Source organism: Hemiscyllium ocellatum, chromosome 29, assembly GCF_020745735.1.
Source record: "Hemiscyllium ocellatum isolate sHemOce1 chromosome 29, sHemOce1.pat.X.cur, whole genome shotgun sequence".
Taxonomy (NCBI): Eukaryota; Metazoa; Chordata; class Chondrichthyes; order Orectolobiformes; family Hemiscylliidae; genus Hemiscyllium; species Hemiscyllium ocellatum.
Window position 1 is genome coordinate 25,078,840 of NC_083429.1, and position 17,970 is coordinate 25,096,809.

The following is a 17,970-nucleotide window of genomic DNA, read 5'->3' on the forward strand; positions in this document are numbered from 1 at the left end:
CATGGAAAGTGCACCTCTTTCTAACTGATTCCCTTCCTACTCCCCATTCCCCCTCCCTCAACCAATTCACCCCCCAACATCCTTCACACAAATTTTAGTTGGCTCTGCACACAGTGTCAAGACAAAACAAGGTGACTAGCTGAAGACAAAGGGACTTGGTGCAGGAGATGGGAGGGTAATAAATAGGAGTGCAGTTTAATTTGTGGAGGATGGATGGAAATGGGGAGTTTGTTAATTCTTGTAATGGCCTCTGAGAACTGTTGAAATGAGATTATAAGTGGACAAAGTTTCACCGTTAGCTATGACTGAGCTTGGCTGTATGGTGACATTTTATTCTTGGAGTCAGGAAGTTATGAGCTCAAACCACACTCAGGATTTGAGCTGTGCCAAGAGACTGAATAAGCTCGGACTATTTTCTCTGCAGTGTCAGAGGCTGAGGGGTAACCTTATAGATGCTTATAAAGTCATGAGGACATGAAGTGTGTAAATAGGCAAGGTCTTTTCCCTGAGTTGGGGGGGTGGGGGGGGGGGGGGGGGGAAAAAGAGTCCTAAACTAGACAGCATAGGTTTAGGGTGAGGGGGGGAAAAGATTTAAAAGGGACCTAAGGGGCAACATGTTCATGCAGAGGGTGGTCCGTGTATGGAATGGGCTGCTAGAGGAAATGGCGGAGGCATTTAAAAGGCATCTGGATGGGTATATGAACAGGAAGTGTTCAGCGGGATATGGGCCAATGCTGGCAAGTGAGGCTAATTGTTTTTTAGGTCAGTATGGACGATTAGACCAAAAAGGGTCTGTTTCTGTGCTGTATACCTCTAGGACTTTAAGTTCACTCTTTCTTCATTGTGGTTCTGTTCGCCGAGCTGAGAATTTGTGTTGCAGACGTTTCGTCCCCTGTCTAGATGACATCCTCAGTGCTTGGGAGCCTCCTGTGAAGCGTTTCTGTGATGTTTCCTCCGGCATTTATAGTGATTTGTACCTGCCGCTTCCAATTGTCAGTTCCAGCTGTCCGCTGCAGTGGCCGGTATATTGGGTCCAGGTCGATGTGCTTATTGATTGAATCTGTGGATGAGTGCCATGCCTCTAGGATTTCCCTGGCTGTTCTCTGTTTGGCTTGTCCTATAATAGTAGTGTTGTCCCAGTCGAATTCATGTTGCTTGTCATCTGAGTGTGTGGCTACTAAGCATAGCTAGTCCAAAGATGGCAACACTGCCATAATCAAGAACATTTCTGAACTGACAGCCAGATTACTGCGACCACTAGGACTCATAACAGCACAAAAACCAACAGCCACTCTCAGACAACAACTCTCACCAGGTCGAAGGACCCGATACCCAGCATGAGCAAAACCAATGTAGTGTACAAAATCCCATGCAAGGACTGCACAAAACACTACATAGGACAAACAGGAAGACAGCTAACGGTCTGCATCCATGAACACCAACTACCCACGAAATCCTGTATTTCTTTCGACCTCAAGTGCTTTCCAATTTCTCCTTAAATACATCTATCTTGTTCAACTAAGAGGCTTTTCTCGGATGCTGCCTGGCCTGCTACACTTGTCCAGCACCACACTTTTCAACTCTGGTCTCCAGCATCTGCAGTCCTCACTTTCTCCTAAGAGGCATTTCTTCCTACTTCCTGAAACTCCCTGTTTCTGCCTCCCAACTGCAATATTTCTACTTCTCTCTCACTTGCCAAAAGCCACCTAAACTCCTACGTTTTCAGTCTGGGCTATTGCTCACTGTTACGGACTCCTTGACACAAGCGTTGAGCCTGTTAGAAGGATGTAACGTAAGTGTAAATTGGTTTAAGAAAAGATGTTGTCAGGAAACAGAGGAGTTGCTATCTCTGAAAATAAATTCGAGAATGTGACAGTGAGACTTGGCTACAACTTCACTCAAATACTTGGGTATATTTCAATGGGCTGTCCCCTAGAGACACTGAATTCCCCACAATGGGGTCCGCTTTCACTGTCTGTATGGATCTAGAGCTCCCCAACCCTTCACCATTTTGCAAAAACCTGTAAGTAGATTCCAAATGATGCTGGGTCATCAAATAATAGAGAAAACTCTAAAATTAAATAGGTGCTAAACTCTCCCAATTTATGTGGGCATAGTGGCTCTATCCAAATATATGTAAGCAAAGCACCTATGAACATGGTCAAATCAGACCAAGCATTTTTCATTTTAGTTAAGGACTGAAAAACAAAACAGTACGGGCACCCTTTCAGAAAGATCCCATTCCCACCATTTAGACAGTATCGAGTAAAAAGTGAGGTCTGCGATGCTGGAGATCAGAGCTGAAAATGTGTTGCTGGTTAAAGCACAGCAGGTTAGGCGACATCCAAGGAACAGGAAATTTGACGTTTCGGGCCGGAGCCCTGATGAAGGGCTCTGGCCCGAAACGTAGAATTTCCTGTTCCTTGGATGCTGCCTAACCTGTTGTGCTTTAACCAGCAACACATTTTCAGATTTAGACAGTATCTCCTGCCAAAGAAAGATGCTAAACTTAAAATGGGTAAAGTGGAGTATCCATGCATTCCAGGTACTAGGCAGCAGCCAACTTAATAATAGCCCTCGACAGAGAGAGAATCTTATGAACTTCACCTCCATTGCATTTCAACTAAATCGGGTTGCACTAACTTAACCTGTTAGTGCAACCATTTTATTGTTGTGCATTGCCATTACTTAATGAAATTATTCCCACATCATTGGATCACCTAGCAAAATGGTACATTGTCTACTTATATGCTATGAAGTTGGGAGTCTATTCTTGTACTTGGAATGCATGGCTAATGTAGTTATGAGTTCTCAGCACTGAGACCACTCCCCATCCCCTTCCTTGGGAACAACATTCATGAAGCAGTAAAGGTGCAGAACCTCTGATTTTCCAAAAAATTATTGGTTTCCATACTGGAGCAAAACGAGGGAATGCAAGTGGGAAATTTATCCTAAAATGCTTGAAGGCAGCGCGACAAAAGGGGACAATTCCAAATGAGAAAGGAAGGAGGAGAGTTTGTGAAGATTTCGCAGTTAATGCTGGCATTAGCAGCATTTTTGATCAGTAAATCATGACTGTCAGCCTCATAAAATTGGTCAATGGCTCTGAACACACTCCAGGATAGAGAGCAGTCAGTCAGATAGAGTAATTGCCAGGGTTCAGAGAGCAATTGTTACACCTGTATTTCATGCCAGGTTTCATGTACATCCAAAATAAGTTTCCACTTCAGTTTACTGTTGTAACATGGGAGCATAGATCCAAAAACAGACCCATGAGACACTTTTCAAAAAGGGCCCACAACAAAACACAATACTGCCTCAACCCGAGCTACAAATCTTCTCAAAACTCGCTAACAACACTCCCAAACAAAAAGCCCAGTTTGCGCATTACTCGACCCAGGCACAGCCCCATGTAAATTTCAATTTGTTTGGCACGGTTGCTTTCACCCTGCCCATGGACATTTTACATTCTGTTCCTGCCTGTGACTGTTGCTATAGTTCTTGTGTCAAAGAACACCTAAGACGCTAATCAGTCTTGATCCCAATTCCTTCTCTAATGAAAGGGCGTTTGAATAACAACCCTTTGGTTTTCACGGGCATTCTTCTTCCCTTAACACACCACCCCCTCCCCCCAACCCTCACCCCTCACCTACCCCTTCAGAGCAAAGCCTGGGAATTCCATTGCTAATGCCCTTCTCTGGAGGCTGTGGGGGACAGGTTTACAATACAACCAACGAGTGTGAATCTGTGACATTTTTCACACAAAGAAAAAGGACAAAAAGAACGAAGCAGCATCCATAAGGGGTTTTATGATTCACTGAGGAAATCCACCCCCTACCTCTTACGACCCCCCCCCAAACCCCTCCTAATGTTTGGATAATCGTCACAAGTAAAACGTTCTCTGCAATAGCTTCCTCGAGTGCCTGAGCACCAGCCCACTCAATTCTACTGGTGTCATTATGGCCAGAGAGAAGATCCTGCCTGCCAATGTTAAAAGTATCTGAGAAGATTTGCCTTTGAACGGGCTTTCAAAGTTGTGGAGTGACTCTGGGAAGCAGTTCATCTGAAGAGACAGGAGAACAGGCATTGTTTTAAAAAAGGGAGGTTTGAAACCTCAGGAAAACTGTAAGGTGTGACTTCAACTGAACTCTTCAGTGGGAAACTCTTGGTTTGGATAAACTGCTGACTTCAGAAGGCAGTGTAATTGAGCATGTTCAACGAGCGTTGTATTTAATCTTGGGTTGGTGACCTGATGAAACAAATTGCCCAATTTCTGTCAGCCTGCACAGTATCATTGCCTTTATTGCTTTCATAAAGAAGCTTCTTCCAAAAACTGTAGCATTTAAAATTGGAGGCAACGAAGCCAAATCCAATCCAATCCAATCCTGCTCTGAATCACTGTGTACCTCCTCGCATTATTGATTAAAAACTTTGCCCCCACACCCACCTTCTGGGGTTTTGTGTCTCTGTTGTGAGAAGTGAGAGATCAGCAAACAAAGTACAGACCAAGTATTGAGCCAAGGAACTTCTTGTTCTATACACTGCTGCAGAACAACAGCCATTACATTTATTGATAAAAGTTAAAAATCACACAACACCAGGTTACATTCCAACAGGTCTATTTGGTGTGCTGCTCCTTCATCAGGTGGCAGTGCTCTGAAAGCTAGCGCTTCCAAATAAACCTGCTGGACTATAACCTGGTGTTGTGTGATTTTGTAAACTTTGTCCACCCAAACAACATCCCCTCCAAATCACATTTAATCAACAAAGCCATCAGGGAATACTTCAATAGAGATCATTAGCTCTTTTGCAAATTCTAATGGCAATTTTAACCTGAATTATCACGTCTTAGCTATGCAAAATACGTATATCATAACATTGAATACACTTGTATTGTTTTCACTAAGAATGCTGTAATTTCAGTAAGGATTTAGATTAGATTAGATTCCTTACAGTGTGGAAACAGGCCCTTCGGCCCAACAAGTCCACACCGACCCGCCGAAGCACAACCCACCCAGACCCATTCCCACACACTTACCCCTTCACATAACACTACGGGCAATTTAGCACGGCCAATTCACCTAACCTGCACATTTTTTTTTGGACTGTGGGAGGAAACTGGAGCACCCGGAGGAAACCCATGTAGACACGGAGAGAATATGCAAACTCCACACACAGTCAGTCAGTCGCCTGAGGTGGGAATTGAACCGGGTCTCTGGTGCGTTGAGGCAGCAGTGCTAATCACTGTGCCACCATATCTTCTATTGAGTTCAGAAGATAATTTTGCAAAAATGGCTTCAGTCATACTGCCCTGTTATTAAAGCATTCTTAAATACAGCGTCCTGATCTCAACCACCCTCTTTAGTAACCTGCTTTAACTAATTTTTGTTCTTGTACAGGACATGGATATCACTGGCAAACCTTCATTTCCCTTGTATTGATTGTTTAGATAGGCCATTTTAAAAGGACAATTAAAAGCCAAATATATTGCTGAGGATCTGGACTCACATGCAGACAAGGTAAAAGTGAGGACTGCAGATGCTGGAAACCAGAGTTTAGATCAGAGTGGTGCTGGAAAAGCACAGCAGGTCAGGCAGCATCCGAGGAGCAGGAAAATCGAGGTTTTGGGCAAAAGTCCTTCATCAGGAATGCAGACTAGACTAGGTAAGAACCCTTGATTTCCTTCCCTAAAAGATATCAGCAAACAAAGAGTGGCATGGTGGCTCAGTGGTTAGCACTGCTGCCTGGGTTCCTGGGTTTGATTCCCACCCTGTCTGCATAGAGTTTGTACATTCTCCCAGTGTCTGCATGGGTTTCCTCCAGATGCCTCACACAATCCAAAGATGTGCCGGTCAGGTGAATTGGCCATGCCAAATTGTCCACTGTGTTAGTTGCATTGGTCAGGGCTAAATATAGATTTGGGGAACGGGTCTGGGTGGGTTACTTTTGGAGGGTCAGCGAGGACTTGTGGCGCTGAAGGCCTGTTTCCATACTGTAGGGAATCTAATCTCAACATAATCAACAAGGGTTGAATGTTTACCACTAGACTGGCATTTCATGCCATATTTTAATAAATTCACATTTCACCATCTTCCAAGGTGGAAATTAAAACGGATGATCATCATCTGTTGAAAGAGATACATTCTAACATTAGTCCTAACTCTAGAACTTTTATTCCACAAGTCGAGTTGCAGCTCAGCCCAGTTGCGGGTGAGTCCTACTGTTCATTTGCAGATAATTGAATATGTTGGGAGGGACAAAGTGCTGGCCTGTGCAGAGACTGTGCAAAGGTAGGAGTGAGCAATCTCAATGAAAGCTATTGTCACTCCTGAGCATCAAATGCTGCAAATCACAACTGTACAACAAGTTAAGAATGACACAGAGCTCCATGTAAGTACAAAGCTTGAATACAAAGAAAACAAACATGTAAAAGCCGACTACAGCATGTACACTGACTCCCTCGCATCTATATTGCGCAATAACTTTTGAACCAACTCAATTAATTATGAGACAAGTCTTTGGGGATCACATACTAACAAGTCCTACAATCATTACATTCAACTTTGATTTGCATAGAATTAAGTGAGAATTTTACAGTGCAGAAATAGGCCATTCAAACCAATATATTGCAGAGGACCTTCCTCCCCACCTTCACCTCATCCTGTCGACCTAAGCTTGCAATCATTTGACAGTTTTGAGAAGATTTGTAGCTCAGGTTGCGATACTGGATGTAGGTTTGCTCGTTGAATTGGAATCTTTCAGCTCAGCAATCAAACCTACATCCTTGTAATAATTTCTCCATCACGTACTTATCCAGCTTCCACTTAAACACATCTACACTACTCTCTTCAACTGCTCCATGTGATTACACATTTTTAACACTCCCTGAGTAAAGAAGCTTCTCCTTCATTTCCAGCCAGTCAATAATATCGACTTGCTAGCCAGCTATCAGGTACCATTCATCAGCAAGCTGTTGCATTAAGACCAGCTTAGATCAGGTGCACTTTGACACCAGAACTGATGAAAACAAGAGGCATGGTCACGGTTCCTGTAGGACCAACAAATTTGCCTTGATCTCAACCTCACTACCTGTGTGTTATGTCCTTTCCCCATACTCTCTACCCAACTGACCCAAGTCAAATTGATAACTTGGTTCCACATTGTACGAAATGGTAGTCATGATTTGGAGGTGCCGGTATTAGCCGGGGTGGGGTGTGGACAAAGTTATAAAGCATACAACACCAGGAGTATAACCTGGTGCTGTGCGATTTTTAACTATGAAATGGGACACAGAGATTGGGTTGACAATATCCATGGCCATTTGTTTAGCAACAGCTGATAAGAAGGGAGACTGTAATTGAATCGAGCAGTTCTACATTTTAACACAGAAGTGGAAATCCAGTATTCCAACTAACTATGTCACTTCTGTACCAGAGACCTTTAATTTGCTTCCTATTGTTTAACCTTGTGTGTGCAGGTCATGATGAAATCATTTCTAGCCTGAAAGGCATTTTATCAGAATGTAAAAAGAACTTTACGTTTTAGCTAGAGTTATGGACCAGACCAGACCCCTTCAAAATATATTAAAAAGGTTGCTTAGACACTAACTTTTTCTAATTCTAAAGGTCAATGTCAGGTGCTGTGCTCCAGATGCAATTCGATTGGTCAAACTACTTGACATTAAACAAAGCACACTTTATTCAAACACAATATTTAAAATACAACAAGAAGAATTTGGAATAACTTCACTCTATTGGAAAACTTAACAGAATAACAAATACAGATACAGTGTCCATTACTAATCAACTATTCCAATACAGTAACATCCCATAAAAACACCAATGGAATAAACACTGAAAAACAGATTTTGTCTCATGTTCAATCCATCAGGCCAGTAAGAGAAACCCCAGGTTTCGACTATAATTGAGAGAGGGTGAGAGAAAAAAAAAATCGCTTCTACTTCAAGATCCCCAACAGCAACAATTGCTGACAGTTACTGAAAACTCTGGATCGGAGAGCGTTTGACTACACCCACTCAGGCTGCTTCTATTGTTCTAACCCCAAGGCCTCACAAGTTGTTTATCTTCTCACAGACAGCTCATTACCTGTTCTCTCAATCTCTCTCTCTCAAAGAAATCAGAGCAAAATATATCTCTTAAAGCCACAGCATCATCATACCAGGTTGATATTTCAAGAGATTACCATACTTAGTCAGAAGCTTTTGAAAGTGAAATTACCTAAATACTCCAAAAGATGTCATTTTCATTGTATTGGGAAGTGGAACTAGTTGAAAAGCTCTTTCAAAAAGGCAAGCAAGGAATTGATGGGCTGAATGATCTGTTTCTATGTGGTATCATTCTATTATTGTACACCAGGGCAGTGAGCAGAATGCCACAGTAGTCCAGCCTGATTGTGATCCAATTAGACCAAGAGGCTCACTTTGACTTTCAGCTGTCATGTTCCGCTTAGGAATGCCAAAGGATTGTGCAGCCTTGCCAGGAAAGTATGCAGGACACATACTGAGTATTGACCCAGTGGCTGCGGTAAAAACTACACTCCCACCACTCTTTCAGATGGAGAGCAATCTCCAGCTACCAAGAGATTGCCTCCAGTTTTCAGCTGACATCTGATTAAAAGCAAATTCAGACTCTACTGACCCTGACAAAGCACACAACATCTGCGACACAAATACTATGAATCAATTGTTTGGTTTGTAGAAAGAAGGAGAATTTCCCCCCTTCCAGCTTCCCCCTACAAATATTACAATAAGTGGCATCACTTCTTTCTGTGATCATCACTTGCCTTAAAATATTTCCTAACGCATTCCGAAGTTCTGCTGGGTCACTGTTCAAATCTGTGTGGGTGTCACAACACATCGACCATTCCCCAGTGAATGATTTTTTTTATAAAGAGCAGTTTATATCGATCGTCAGCACTTTGCTAACTGGCAGCCAGCTCAACAAAATACAAGGACAAAGTAAATGGTCAAGGAGGGCGTACAATGCCTGATGAGGCATAAACAACAGGATATCAGTTAACAGTCAGTGGGTGGGTGACTGGTGGGAGGGCTGACGGACGGATCTGTTTAAAAAAAAAGAAACATGCATCTTATCAAGCAGACCCAGCTGTTTTATTTTCAATTATTTGTCGGAGTTTAGTGCCACTCTGATGGAAATGGGTAATGACCATGTGATCTTGTCAACACCAACCTGCAGCCAGTTATCACTGGTTTATTGTCTATTGAAACCAAGTAAAGGAAGCTGAGACCTGCTATCAACATCCCATGATATAGTACAAAGCACAAAATCAAAAAGTATAGGATCTATGACCAGCAGTATTATAATGGGGCGCAGTACACTGGAGGTAGGCGTGCCAATGTAGGATTATCCTAAAGTTAAATTTAGGATGTGAGCATGCTGTGTGCAAGTATGCAAAACCTGATAATTATTGCAGAGCTTTTGTTAAGGCAATATACCATAACTAAAAGACATAACTAAGAATGGTGGATAAATAACAGAATGCTGCAGTGAGTGTCATCTTGCACTTGTTTTTACTTCAAACTGATCAAAATGCTGTGGCAAAATATTGGGTTTTCTGTGAAACATTAACAAGGATCCCACACACATGTGCAGATAGGGTATGTCCTCATGCAGAAAGGTTTTCCCTGGGGTCCTGCCTGATAGCTATTCCTCAATCAACACCACAAACAAAGATTAACTGTTATTCACATTTTGCTGGTTGTGGAAATCTGTGTGCACAACTCAGCTACCAATTCCTACATCACAACAGTGACAACACTTCAAAACATATTTCATTAAAACACTGAGGATACTGGACACCTAAAACAAAATTGCTGGAGAAACTCAGGCCAGTTTGGATATCTGTGGACAAAAGAAAAGCAAAGCTACCATACAGAAGATGGGTCAGAGGACTCAAAAGCCTCAAAATCTGGATGTAGGTTTGCTCTCTGAGCTGGAAGGCTCATTTCCAGACGTTTCATCAGCATACTAAGTTAGATCCCATCTAGTTAGACCTTATCTACCACCCCTGAGAAAAAGAACAGGAAATAACATCACCACAGGAAATGACATCACCAATCCAAACATATGAATAGAAAACAGGAATCACGTATATTGCTTCGCCTGAGGCCAACTGAAGATGTTACCTAGTAGGGTGATGAAATGTCTGGAAATGAACCTTCCATTTCAGCAAGCAAATCTACATCCAGAACCTCAACCTGAGCTACAAATCTTCTCAAAACTCGCTAGGACTCAAAATGTTAACTGTTTTCTCTCTCTCCCTGTGGAATGCAAGTAGTAGACTCACCAACTTTAAGGGCGCTTGAATGGTCATTGGATAAATATATGGATGAAAATGGAATAGTGTAGAATAGATAGGCTTCAGATTGGTTCACAGGTTGGTGCAACATTGAGGGCCAAAGAACCTGTGCTGTGCTTCAATGTTCTATGTTCTTCAAAAATGCTGCCAGACTTGCTAATTTTGTGCAACAATTTTTGTTACTTTTTGTCTCAAAATAGGCCTTGTCAGCTGTAAACATTTTAGGTAATCTTGAGGTCATGACAGGCATTGCAGAAATACAAACCTTTCCTTCCCACTTTAACAAATGTGGAAAAATGGCATGTTTTTAATGAGACTCAGATTTACAGAATGTCATTTTGCACCAGAAACATACGGAGAAGGAAAAGAGAGAAATCAGTAACAGCTCTAACAGTCCTTGTATGAATGGGATAAACAGAGAAAAACAGAAATAAATACTCCAGGACAGTCTTGGAGGTTCTCAGAGTTCCCCTAAAGTAGATTTGGTTTCTCCTGATCTGCAGTAGCACATGCTCAGATTTCCTTTCTCCCATTTCCAATTCTCTGCCATTATTTCCTGTGACTGAGGAATGGATGTGGAGGATTTGACATTAAAAATCCAGACTGTAAAGTGAATGGCTATGGAATGTGCATCACAGAGTATTAATGAGGTACAGAGTCTGGTGCATTACAGAGAGCTTAGCAATGACAGTGGGTGTAGCAGAGGGAGTGTTATTGCCAAGGGTCCATTAATGACAAGGAGGTGCATATGAGAGGGAAGGTTACAACCAGAGAACCTTGTAATGATAGTTGGGTGTAACAGAGACCATTATTACCAAGGGCCTGATAATGAAGGTGAGATGTGCAAGACAGTGAGAGAACATTAGTCCAGTAATGAGGCTGAGGTTGTCATAGGGAATGATGAAAGCTGACAGTCTGACAGCAAGGATGGTGCACAATCAAATCTAGGGTCTGAAAGGGTTAAATTTGGAATGCTGTCTTGGTGAAATAATGAGTTCTCCATAATGCCTGTTCCTGTGTTGAGCATTTTAATTGAAGTGTTAATTGCTGTGTGCTTAATTCACAGCCAGCAATGTTCAGCACTGTTATCATCCTATTCACTTAGTCCCTGGACAAATAAGTAAAAACACAAGAACATGTAAACAAGCAGAGGGGACAAAGGGGCTAAAAAGGAATAATCTACACATACTAATTAACTAACCCTGGCACAACAAAACGCTGCCAAATGATTCGTTGCAAAGGTTGGGGTGCACCAAGCAATGAGGTGGATTGACTCCGCATTAAGTGAGGGGAGGTTCTGAGTTCACAGGCCAAGTTGTTTTAGTTTCGAGCTGTGGAAACGCGACTGATCTGTAACAATGATCTGTAACTCCACACAACCCTGTCACGGTGGACACTGCCCTATTACGCGTGGGAACACCTCCCACCTTGTACATGGGAGGTACTCATGTGACTCAGCCAACATTGTCTATCTTATACATTGCAGGCAAGGATGCCTGGGGGCATGGTACATTGGGGAAAACGAGCAAAGGCTAGACAACAGATGAATGGGCACCGCACAACAATCAACAGACAGGAATGTTCTCTCCCAGTTGGGGAACACTTCAGTGGTCCAGGACTTTCAGCCTCGGACCTTCGGGTGACCATCCTCCAAGGCGGACTTCGGGACAGGCAGCAGAGGAAAGTGGCCAAGCAGAGGCTGATAGCTAAGTTCCGTACCCATAGGGAGGGCCTCAACCGGGACCTTGGGTTCATGTCACATTACAGGTGATCACTACTGCACTACACACACACACACACACACACAATCCTAAACACACGCACTCTCACATACACACGGACACAGGTGCACACAGACACCCACACACACCCTTATAGATACACACACTCCCACTCTCACACATGCACCCCCTCACAGACTTAAGACACTCTGCACCCACTACACACACACACACACTTTCTCACACCCAGACAGACACACACACACACAGGCAAAGACCCACACGCACACATATATTTTGTGGGGTGAATTTGTACTTGCAGAGTTACATTGCACTTTGCTCAAAAACTGCATACATTCATGTAGAACTCTGAGCTCAACAATTGCATGAATTTATGTAAAACTCTGCTATCTCACTTTTTAGATTAGAATCAATCTAAACATCAGGTCATAGACAGAGAACACAGGGGGCTAACACCTTCAACATATTGTCTAGCTATCACCATTGTTAACAGCTAACCTGAAAATGCAACTTTATAAAAAAGGGTTTTGTGATTTACACATGAAAGAAGTGAAACTATCACTGTATTCTAACAGATGAAAGGCTTAACAGACAATCAATGTATAATTTCAGTTACATCACACATCAAATTTTTGCGATAAATTCTGTTACGATCGAGCCCTCCACAATCACCTAATGAAGAAGCGTCGCTCCGAAAGCTAGTGTCCTTCCAATTAAACCTGTTGGACTATAACCTGGTGTTGTGTGATTTTTAACTTAGATCTGTAACAAATACGAGTTGCTGTAGCAATCTCCAGGTCAAACTCTCGATGGGGAAAAAAGACAGGACTCGGACTTTCTCAGTTCAATACCTTTTATACACAGCCGGAGCTGGGCGAGAAAGGCGGAACTTGCACGTTTCAAAATGACACCGCCCCATATGCAGCTTGTAAAATTGTTAGTCAATTATGGAAAGTGAGCGAATTAATGCCGAGTTACCCCCAGGATTTACAAAGTCTGGGCATTTGGATTTTACATCCTATTTGGTACAGAGAAAAGATGAGCAGGGCAACTTCAAATAAGGAGCATGGCTCTCGCAATAGACAGGATAAAACAAAGTCACTTAAACTCTTAAAAATGCAAAATAAAAGCGCACAAGTCAATTAGTTGGGAAAAGCTGTGTCCTATCAGTGTCACAAATTTCTTGTGGAAATCTAATGACCCGATTCATTCCCTGCCTGTTCCTGACAGTTCGTGGATTTTGGGATTCCTGTTTAAAGGAGAGGCTGTGATTGTGTTGCTTTATTTTGTTGTTTTGAAACCCAGGCTGGGCTGTATGTTTCGCAGTTCGATTCTGGTGTGTGTCCACCAGCTCCACGTGCTGGTGTTCACACACATCCCTCCCATTCACAGTCTCCACACACACACACACATACCACCCCCGACTGCTCAGGTTATGTAAAGAGAAATCATTAGGACATCTGTAGACTCGCTAAAAAAAAACTCGTCGATGCAATTGCCCTGACCAAAATCCCCGTTCACAAGTGACTCACGACACATTGACATTCTGTCCTCCCCCAGGACTTGATTCTTCTGTCCCATGGTTCTATTAAGCGGGTTTGCACCTAAATTACCTCCAAACATTGTACATCAAAAAGGTTTTTAATGAAACGCAGTTGAATTCCTTTTTCCCTGTCACGTCCCAGTCCCGTTAGAATCTAATATCATTGCAATTCACAACCCTCTTTGTTTAAATTAACCGTAAGAGGTCAAGCGGGGGTCGTATTCAGTTTTTGGAAGAATATAGCGAGGCGTTGGTTAATACTGGACAGATTAAAAGCACAATCTCCTCTGTACATTACTGTGCGCTGGGAGGGAAGGGGTTAAATCTATACTGATCCTTTCCCACATAACACGCAGTTTTTGCAAAGTTTATCCCATTGCAATGGACCGCAGCTGCATTGAAAACAGCCGCAATAACCCCCCCCCCCAACATCTGTATTACACATTGATCAACTTTTTCATGTCTCTTAAAACAAATGTTCCAGCCATGTACCAGCCCCCTCGCCTCGCCCGCTGAAAGCTAAGCCCACAATCAAAATTTCCTTTTTGTTTGTAATTAGTTCTATTATTACTTGTTCAGTTCTAATTCTATTTTTTAAGGATGCCCCTGGATTTATCTTTATAGCGCGGAGTTTTTTCTTGTCAGTAAGGAACGGTTTAAAACAAAAGTGATCAATCCACAGAGAAAGAAAATGTGATTTTGCTATGGATTGCACCCCCTCCCCTCTCTATATTGAATCCCACATTTAAAAGTAGGAGTTCCTCGCTGCACGCTTGTGGGTTTCTTACCCTCAGTCCAGGCGATGAGAAGCGGCAAGAGAAAGTGCAGTGTCCCGGGCAGACTCAGCATTGTAGATTCTCCTCAAACTTCCCGTGGTGGTTCGGTACAGTACCAATATTTTTGCTTTTAATAAACTGCAATAAGATTTCCCTTCCAATCCAACAGCGGCTGTGTCAGGAAAGCAGCGAATCCAGGACTCGAACCCTTCGAGACTTGGGGAAATTTAATTGAACTCCGGCTGAAGCAGACCACTGTAACCTCTCCCGGTCTCGTCCACACACATAAATTCCCCGTGAAGTCAGAGAGAGCTCCCGACTGCCCTGCCTCAATGTATCCAGGCCGCTTTCCTTTTCATTCATTCATTCATTCATTCTCTCTCGCACACACGGAGTTGTCTCCTGTTAACTTGTTCCAACTTCCCAGCTGATACCGTCACACGCCACAGCCCGCCTCCTTCAACCACCCAGAACTCAGCGCCTTCTGTCTCTCACTCTAAAGAAACCCCCTCTGTGAAACAATTGCCCCTCCCCAAACACTCTCCCTAAGGCCGCCGGGATCAGGCTGTTCAATTAAACTGGGAAGAAAAATCCATGCTGATTCAGAGACCAGGCTTAATCTTGTATACAGTAAGGTTAAGGGAATTGTAGGCGACGGGTCACATTTAAATCCAAACTTATGCCGCAAGTGTCAGAACTAGGTCACTGGTCTCCACAAAGTGCAGACAAAAATAGACCCTCCCGGTGTGATAAGGACCAGAGAGTTTACATGTTCCATGCACATAATATGCTCGCTGTTTTAATAGATCAGTCACTATTGGTGCTCAGAGCCAGCGGCCCCTGCTGGAACCTGACTGTACGTGGCTGTCCACTGAGTACGGCACTGTGCAGATACTGCTGTTACACTACAGCTGCTGTTGTTACTGTACAGATGTTGAGGCTCCTCTTGCTTCAGAGTCCCACAGCAGCTGCCACTCACTAGCTGGGTTACACCTGACCAAATCCACCTGATGAGATACCCGACAGTGACTGCTGTCCAAAAAAACTAACCCTCATCAGACAGCACCATCTGCAGGAGGAGCAAAGAGGCAAACAGAAAAACATGTGGCTGTTTTCAGTCCATATCAGATCAAACCGGGAAGTGAAAACTGCACTCTAATTATAATACCGGATGTAACTAATGTGTTATTTATAGATTAACAACTATCCTCTTTGATACAAGACTCAGTGACGCAACATTGTCACAGACTGTAATATAACATAATGATGCAAAATTGTCACACACAGTGATACACTGACATAACATTGTAACAGACTGTGATCCACCACTCAATGATCCAACACTGTCACAGTCCGTGATACAGTATTCAGTGATATAATGTTGTCAAGACTGTGCTACAACACTGTCACACACTGATGCAAAACAGTGACACAACACTCAGACTTTGATATAACATTCAGTGATAGAACACTGTCACAACCAGTGTCATGTACTTTAAAAGAAAAAAATCTAGTCAATACGGTTATGTTAAATGGAAATTAACTTTTGTATGTTCTGTCCACCAAAGAGGCAATTAGGACAGGCTACCAAATGCTTGATGAAGGAGATAGATTGTAAGAATGGATGTCCCTCTCTCATCCTAACTCCCACATCTGTGCACAAGGTGTGGTCTGTAGATTCCACTGTCATTCCCTCAGTGCCAAGCTGCTGAATGTAGAAAGCTGCTCTTCCGCTAGAATAACTACTTACCAGCTATTTAGCACTCTGCCTCCATTAGCACCTGCCCCTCCTCTACGTTGTTTTGGTTTGTAATTTTATTGGAGTTAGACAGTGCCAGGAAGGTCAACAATGTTGCCCATTCCTAAATGACAATGAACTGAATGACATGCCAGCCCATTTCAAAGAGTTACCCACATTGTGTTGGACTGGAGTCACATATCAGTCAGATCAGATGGACAGCAGATTTCCTTCCTCAAAGAGCACTCTTGAATCAGATGAGTTTTTATGATTAAAAAATGATGCTTTTAATTTGTTTGGATTCATCAAATTTAAAGTTTGTGATGGGATTTGAAACTTTGTCCCCAGAATATCCATCTATGCTTTAGGATAGTTAGTCTTGTAACATCAGCACCACACCAGTGATCCCAACAAACTTTGTACATCAGCTTTCTTTATATTCCACAACAAAATATGCAAACTATTACAATAGTGTTTGGATTAAAACATGCCTAATTATTATGTCATTCAGCCAGTTACTTTTTTTCCCCCTGCATTAGTGCAGATTAATGCCAAGAGGAATATTGTGATGGAATAATGTTTCATTAATAGATTAAAAAGCTGGAGAAGGCTATGAAATGAAATAAATGTTTGAACAAAACATTACTGAGTATAATTAAAAATTGCATTCTAATTGTCCTTGAAAATTTATCTTGATGTAATTTAAGGAATTTGTTTCATATTATGGCTGATTTAATTAAGATTGTGAAATTAAAAACAATTAATGTTGAATCCTAAGATGTGATTAAAGTCCACTATTAACCATAACCATGCTGTCCAAGATTATTCAAGATTCTTATTAATATACCATTCAAGCTTTCACTTACTGATTTAATTTCTATACTGCATTATGTGCTCTTCAGCGGAGGCCAAAGTGGATATAATAATTTTCATTAGGAATCCCGACCATGCCCCTCCATACACAAGGACAGTATTGGGACAACACTCATTGTCCTTTACATCATTATGTTTCCAAACTACTTTACAGATTTACCAGCTTTAATCATAATAGATTTTTCATAATACAATAATTTGTAGTGGGTCAGTATTGGCTCAATTGGTAACACCATTTACTTTTGAGACAGAAGGTTGGGGCTTCAGTCTTCACCCCAGTGTCTTGTGTGAATAACCTAGGCTGGCACTCATGCATCTCTGAAGGAATGCTGTGCCCTGGAGCTGTTGTCTTTAAATTCTTATGTTCTCCCCATGCCTCATGCCCCAACTGCTCTATCACATTGGCATTAGAGATCTCATGTGATATTTTGGGCATGTTGGCCGATAAACTGACTCCAACACAGATTATCTTGTAATTTAATTACCAGCTGTCTGTGGGCACTTTACTGGGTGCATGTTGGCTGTTGTGTTTCCTTCAGAAAATCAGTGACTATGAATATACCGCAGGTACATGATAAAAATTCCTTGGACTTGCAAGTAAATCACCGATCGCAAAGCAGTTGGAGGACACCTAAGGCTGCAATAGTTAATGTCTAAACACACATCCTTTTTATAAACTACATATTCATTTCTTTAATGATTTCTAGGTTTACATCTTAAATAAATTATTCATTGGCTTAATCTAAATAGCAATGGATTTGAAGCTTTCACGAGCTTTAGAAGAGTTTTTTATGTTTCGTATCAAGTACTTCTTAACACTGAAATGGAGGTGAGGTTTGGTTGGGAGGGGTGGAAAGAGGATGGGAGAGTGGGGAATTTGAAAGCATTAGGCAACTTGTGGGCACTTTTGTCCTGTCATTTTCCTTTGCGATTCTACTCTCTGTGCTGCTACATGCTGGG

At 42.2% G+C, this 17,970-nt stretch overlaps 1 protein-coding gene across 3 annotated transcripts in view; it reads right to left on the bottom strand.

The window, feature by feature from the left end:
• The window catches only part of robo3 (roundabout, axon guidance receptor, homolog 3 (Drosophila)), a 312,623-nt gene extending 297,717 nt beyond the window's left edge, over positions 1-14,906 (bottom strand). For 2 of the 3 annotated variants that reach the window (XM_060847033.1, XM_060847032.1), the window contains exon 1: positions 14,412-14,904. In XM_060847033.1, the coding sequence (XP_060703016.1) occupies positions 14,412-14,472 (61 nt within the window). In that variant the 5' untranslated portion in view covers positions 14,473-14,904. Of the gene's footprint in view, positions 1-14,411 lie in introns of all 3 variants that reach the window. The other variant, XM_060847034.1, reaches the window with a different exon arrangement.
• Positions 14,907-17,970: the final 3,064 nt, after the last annotated feature.